Below are 6,802 nucleotides of genomic sequence, written 5' to 3' on the forward strand. Positions count from 1 at the left end.
GAGAGAGAGAGAGAGAATACAGCAAAGAAAAGGTCAGGGGAACCTACCAAGAGCGGAAGGACTGGACAGTTAATTATTAGTGTCCACGACCCAAATAATCGTAACCTTCGATCGTCAGACAATGAAGCATAGAATTATCCATTTTTTCCGCAATAAATAATCCGGCTATCAATGATGATTAAAAAGCAATGAAAAAAACCATTATTGTCAATTGATTATAGAAATATTGAAGAAATTCTTGAAGAGAAATTCTTATATGAGATATCGAAAGATATTTTTATAGAATCGAGTGCTTATAAATATTCATTATTAAAAGTAATTAAAGAACTTTGATGAGAGAAGTTTTTCTTTAAAAACAGTATCCTATAGAAGTAATTAAAAATTTGATAGCCATTAGATAGATATGGATAATTATCCTTTTTGCACCATTTTATATGCCAAGGTTGATAAAATATTTCAGTCTTTAGTTATAATATGAAATAAATTATGGAGAATATTTGTTACTCTTTTCTTCAAATTAAGTAAACAGAGTAATTTTTCTTACCTAAAAAAAAATCTAGAAAAATAGTTTAATTATATTAAAGTCATAACTTTCAGATTTTATTGTTATCTTCGTTTATCCTTGAGTTTGTTTGTATCTTTTACAATACCCAAAGAGAACAAAAGTTTGTTCCAGACTTGTTTGGAAAAATCATTTAGATATTTAAAAAAATAGTTGTGCGAAGTTTCATCGAGATTAAAGATATATCAAATGTATAATTTCTGTAAAAAATGAAATTAACAATTTATATTTTCTATATAAAAATGAATGTTACGTACAAATATAAAATAATTCAATAAAACCAGTATTTATATTTAACAATATCATTTTATAATTTAAATAAAAATTTTCTCATTTTATCGTAAGTATTTTTTAAAGATATGATTAAAAAAAATAATCAAATATTGCTTGTTTTGATTCAGATTCTAAATCGCCGCCAAACTTTTTGTACTATTTTCATATATACAATGTGGAATATCTATAATTTTTTTCGTAATTCTTTCATTTTGAAAAATACGTCTTTAATGATGACAGTACATTCAATTCAATCGAAGGTTCAGTGAACATTGAATATCCGGTGCACAACGGGCGGTCCTTCGATTTCTTGTTGCATTCTCATTGCCAAATCCTTTTGCGGCGTATACGGCGTGCACTGATTACCAAATCCGGCTCAAGATTGTGAAGGCAGAATAAATGCGAGCGATGTTTACACACTCGTAATCGCGTACCGATCATTATACCTAATTGCCTCATGCTCGCAGTTCCGACAAAATTTTTCTCGGATCGAAAAAGCAATTGGAGCCCCTCGTGTTTTCAATACCGTGAGAACTCGCAGTAGAGGCGACGCCCTCGTTGCCCCATGCGACACTCCCCGAGTAACGAAGAAATTGCACGCTCTTACGTAACTGTTCTGTCGACGTTAGTCGTAATCGTCACATTTATATGCCGAGGAAAGGATATAACGTTTTGCCTAATTAGCCCGCTCGATTACGGTACGATGGTAATTAGCCGAGTAATTCCGGACTTGTACGGCGATTTAACGCGGGATTTCTTGCGCTGGATAATGAGCGTCCCTATCGTCGATTGCAACAAATATCGTGACCTGCCTGTATGCATCTGCGCGCAAATTGCATCAGTGACATTGGCGTTAATATGGCCTCATTTGTGTCGCAGACGTGTGCAAGTTAGTTGGAAAAAGATACCTTAGAAAAATTTCAACGCCTCTCTTACTTGTTGCAAATTGAAGCGTCAATTGTTATCGTCATTATGATAAAAATTAAAGAAACGAAAGAATGTGACGAGACTAATTTGTCTTTTTAAAAAATATATACAAAGTATACGAAGATAAACATAACACAAAATTAATAAAAGTTACGTTCAATATTACGTATTCGTGTAAAAAATATGTGCCCAGAATGGTAATAAAAAATTTTATAATGGATATAATAAAAATAAATTTGTTAATGTTAACGCACATACGCGAGATGAATAGTTGCCTTGTTATGCGGTCTTTCGAAACATAGAACATTTCGGTAAATCGTCCCACGGCACAGGACAATGAACTCATGTGTGTGTCATCACACGTGCCACATAAATGACGCGATCGCGATTAGTCATCTGAAATTTACATGGTCTTCGATCTCTCGAAAGGGAATATCTAGAGCCAGTTCTGTTGTAACATTCTATCTTGGACAATGTGCGTAAAAATTTTGAAACAATCCGTCTCACGAAAGAATGTAAAACGAGCCTAAGTCTTCTTAACACATGATTTTCGTGACGCTTCTACTGTCATCAATCTCCGAGACTTACCTGTTCAAAATTCTCAAATTCCCAAAGGTACGGTCTATCTATCGTTTCGAAACAACTAAAGCGTAGAAATCTGCGATGGGCAGATGCACAATTCAGATTTCTTTTTTGACGAATAAAAATTCGAATCCCAAAAAGATTATATTGTAATAGGAATTTAACAATGCCTGTAAATGACAAAGAGTTATCCTCAATTTAATATCCTCGATTTGAGAACAGTATACAATAGTGGACAATTTAGGGTTCTAGATACTAAATATCCCAATTATCATAAGCGAAGATTTCTGTATGGGAAATACAAAACATAATCCAAATATCTGTGGAATACATGGAATTCCATATGCAGCTTTGAGAAACACAAATTGAAATTTGTGTGAATTTTAACAAATGTGGATAAAAATAAATAAAGATGCGAAAGATAGAAATAAATGAAAACTGAATAACAGTAATAATGCACGTTAATATAAAGCTTCCAAAACCTATTAAATATAGTTTTAATGGACAAGTTTATTTAAAAGCTCTCGAAGAACTGTGCAGTTTCAATAATAAAATGCATTTATATTTGTTAATTGAACGAGTGTAATATTATTGGGCTTTCTACAATAAGTTATAAAAACTTTATTGACCAATCATAATCAAATATGAGAAGAATAATCGGCTATAATTGATCAATTTCTTACCGTTTAAAATTTAGGTAATGGCTTATTGTAGAAAGTCTGTATACATATATATTTATACATATATATTTATATTTGTATATAATAGATATAATAAAAAAAAATAATATATATATATATACATATATACATATACAAAAAATCAATATGACATTTATTACCCCCCTTCACGGTGTTGGTATTCCACATGCCAAAAAATTACAAATCTCCACCCATGCCAATTACAGTTTGTCGATATTTAACATATTTTTTGACAAAGTTGTGCACTTTTGGTAAGAAGAGAAAGGGTCAGAAAAAGGATAAAACATGGCGCCTAATCGAACGATGGGAACCGATCAATGGTACAGGGGAGGAGACAGCTGCAAGGACTTTTTTGCTCTACAATCTTTCCTTTCTCGCATCAAAATCGTGCCAGGGCAATGTCTGTTTCTTCAGAGCAGGTAAAGCAAAATATATCCCGGAAGTCGGCCGTAAAGCAATCTGTTCCGCGTGCATCCGGCGCATTCATTCGGCCGCTTTTTCCAAGCCTATTCACAGTAAATCCGCTTTTTCCGGATTTTCGTGTTCTACGTCGTACAATGTGTGACAAACAGATCGACGCCGAGAGATCTCATCGGAAGATTCGACGACAACGACCGTGCCCCATTTAAGCAACCTCGAGAAAAACCAAGGGTGATACGGTCTTATTTTGAAAAGTATTACCTCGAGAGAACCGACACGTGCGTCTTTCGATTCTCCACACATGAATTGAACGTGAAATTAGACCACAAGAACAACTTTATCCTGCATCCTTGCTCAGCAAAATACCTTTCTTTAATCTCCGACAATCGAAGCGGAAATACTGTCATTATCCACCACCGAAGAACATAAAATTGTTCAGATAAAAAGACATATTAAAATTCAAAACAAATAAAATTCATGAAATATGCAACATTCAGAAATTTTTTATCAAAATTAATAGTGAGTTCAAGAAATATTACAAAAAAATGTTTATAAAAAATGCTTCACTTGTAGAAAATAAACATTAATTAGCAATTTTATACTATGAGTACATTTTGAGTCCCCTAATATAAACAAAAAAGTTTTGATCTTTAAAACTTTTCTCGACTGTACAAATATTTGTTGTACATTCAAATAATCTAATTTTTTATTTTCATTTACTTTTAAAATAATATATTTTAATTATTGTACATACATCTTTTTACGTAAAATAATTTTGATAATAAATATATGTCTATTCACCATTAATAAATGTTAATAAACCGCTAATTAATGTTTACTTTCTAAAATATAGAAAATAAGGTTTTCTTAAAAGATATCTCTTCTATACAAACACTTTTGGCACTCACTGTATATGTTATTCGAAATGTTATTAATTAACAGATTAAATTACAAAGGAGTAAAAATAAACGCTGCGTCTTTGCGGAGCTACTTATCTCTCGAATGCTGCATCGCACAAAGAGGCGTGAATTATCTATCTTCCTGTTTACGTTTCACCGAAAACATCAAGAGTAACGTTTATCGTTTTACGTAAGAAAATTTCACAACATTGATTAGTATCTAAATTACACTGAAATAAAAATTTTCCAAATGTAAATAATATTTTCTTGAAGAGTACTAATAATTAGTAAACATTTCTTTATTACAAATAAATATTTATTCAACAAAGAAAGTAATACTTGAATCAAATATATATGTTTATATTTAGTAAATATTTATTTGAAATAAAAAAATGTTTTTACTTAGTACTATTCAAGAAAATATTACTTAGATTTAGGAAACTTTTTTTCAGTGTATGACATTAAATATTTTGCTAAAACGTAACTCCTTTCAGATTCACTTCGATTTTTAAGACAATACATATTATTTTTGCTATTTCAACAATAAACCTTTTATGTATTGTAACAATTGTATTTTCAGCGCGTATTTTGAGACTTGTGACAAATGTTTCGACAAACAGAATTGAAATTCTGTCACAGAAAGAGAAATTGTAGTTTAATTTGTAAAACAAATGTAAAATAATTGAACTGGAGCTAACACTAGTTACGATTTTCTAGAACCATTTAGACATCTCCCTGGAATTTGTTTGTGCGAACGTTGCAGCGTGCCGGAAGCGGATCGTATAGCGGATGACGCAATTTCCGGGACGCAACCTTAAGAATTCCAATTCATCGCGGTATCGTCAAAATCCGTTTGCTCAGCCGCTTCCTTTATTTTCGTTGCTCGCTGTCAGTCATCAATCCGTTGTTCACCGTTCTCACTTTTATCGGAGAACGTGTGAGAACAATTCTGCATGTTTCAGCGCTTATCTTTACCGCAGTAATTCGACGCAATTCTTCATCACCATACTGATAAAAGCGTCGTACACATTAATGGCGCAGTAGTTGACACTCTCACACTTGAGATTCAAGGTTTCTAAGTCATTATTTGTTCTCGATTATAACGGTTTTTCAAACAAATCTTTATGTTTGAAAATCGATATAAATTTAATTGCCTTAAAAATTATACGATCTGAAAATAAATTTTCTTGGATTATAAAAATAATTAAGTAGGACGCTCAAACTGATTACTAGAATATCAAAATTTTTTATAGCAAGTAAGTTTTCTATACAAATATTTTGATGTAATAACATGATAAAAATTATTATCAGATCTGTAGCTAAATTTTTAAATAATTCTTTCCGCAAATTAGAAGTTCTTAAAAAAAAATTAAAGATTCTTAGAATATCTTATTAAAGATATTTCATTAAATAATTCAGAAATATTTTATGAAAAAATAAACAAAAAATTAAAAAACATTCTCAAAAGCTTAATGTGATGTGACTTTATTTGCGCAAATCGCATGTTTCTTTTATATATACTTTAAGGATTTCATTATCGAGATAAAAATGTTTAATAAAGCTTTTAGAGATAAACTGTAAAATTAAAGTGTTCTCACGCATTTTCTTTTATTACGTTCCTCCTTGTTAATGAAAAAAAGATAAGTTGCATTGTTTCGCAAAAAAAATATTTCTGGAATTAATTTTGCGATTGCGCTAATAGAATGTCGATCGATCCGCGGCGAATTATATCAACGAGATCTGATCGTTGGCCTTCGGTTGTTCTCGATAAATCTTCGAACGTATTACGTACACATGTTCGGCTTCGAGGGATTTAAACATTACAACTGGGTCATCCAAGCAAGGATAAGCGTCGCGACGAAGATTTATGATTATATACGCACTGTAGTCGAGAAAAACCTCGAACGATGTCAAGTTCGATTTTTCATACCTGCTGGTGTTCAATCAAAAACTTATTACGAGAAATATTCGCTGGAACCTTCAAAAATATAAATAAAATTGATAAACTCTCGTTGTAGATTTCATTTTGCTTCTTCTTTTTTATTCTCTATTTAGCTGAAAATTATTATTGAGTAACCTGTATGGAGGATCTCAGAAATTAGGCATGTTTTATATTCTTATGTCGTATCACAATTTAATAGTATCTTTATTTATTATATTTAATATTATTATATGTTATATCTGTAATATCTAATATTATCGTGACGTTTCCGTTGAATCGATCATCGATCAAATAAAAATCGATCAGATAATCTTTCCGCGAGCAAAACTATTATTTCTCGTTACATCGACCGGTATTAATTCTCAAACGTTTAAAGAAATCATGAATTATTATAATAATTGGCCAATTCGTGCGAATCAGACTTAAAGACAAATCACATCCACGATTCGCACCATAAGTAGAAAGACTCGAGGAATTTATGGAAATATGGTTGTCC

At 31.5% G+C, this 6,802-nt stretch overlaps 1 protein-coding gene across 1 annotated transcript in view; it reads right to left on the bottom strand.

Moving 5' to 3' along the window:
* Positions 1 to 1,294, bottom strand: part of LOC105619754 (probable RNA methyltransferase CG11342) — a 3,355-nt gene extending 2,061 nt beyond the window's left edge. Inside the window, exon 1 of the mRNA XM_012201272.1 lies at positions 1,202 to 1,294. Coding sequence (XP_012056662.1) covers positions 1,202 to 1,294 — 93 coding nt within the window. The remainder of the gene's footprint in view (positions 1 to 1,201) is intronic.
* Between the last annotated feature and the right edge of the window lie 5,508 nt (positions 1,295 to 6,802).

This window comes from Atta cephalotes (genome assembly GCF_000143395.1).
Source record: "Atta cephalotes unplaced genomic scaffold scaffold00022, whole genome shotgun sequence".
Lineage (NCBI taxonomy): Eukaryota > Metazoa > Arthropoda > Insecta > Hymenoptera > Formicidae > Atta > Atta cephalotes.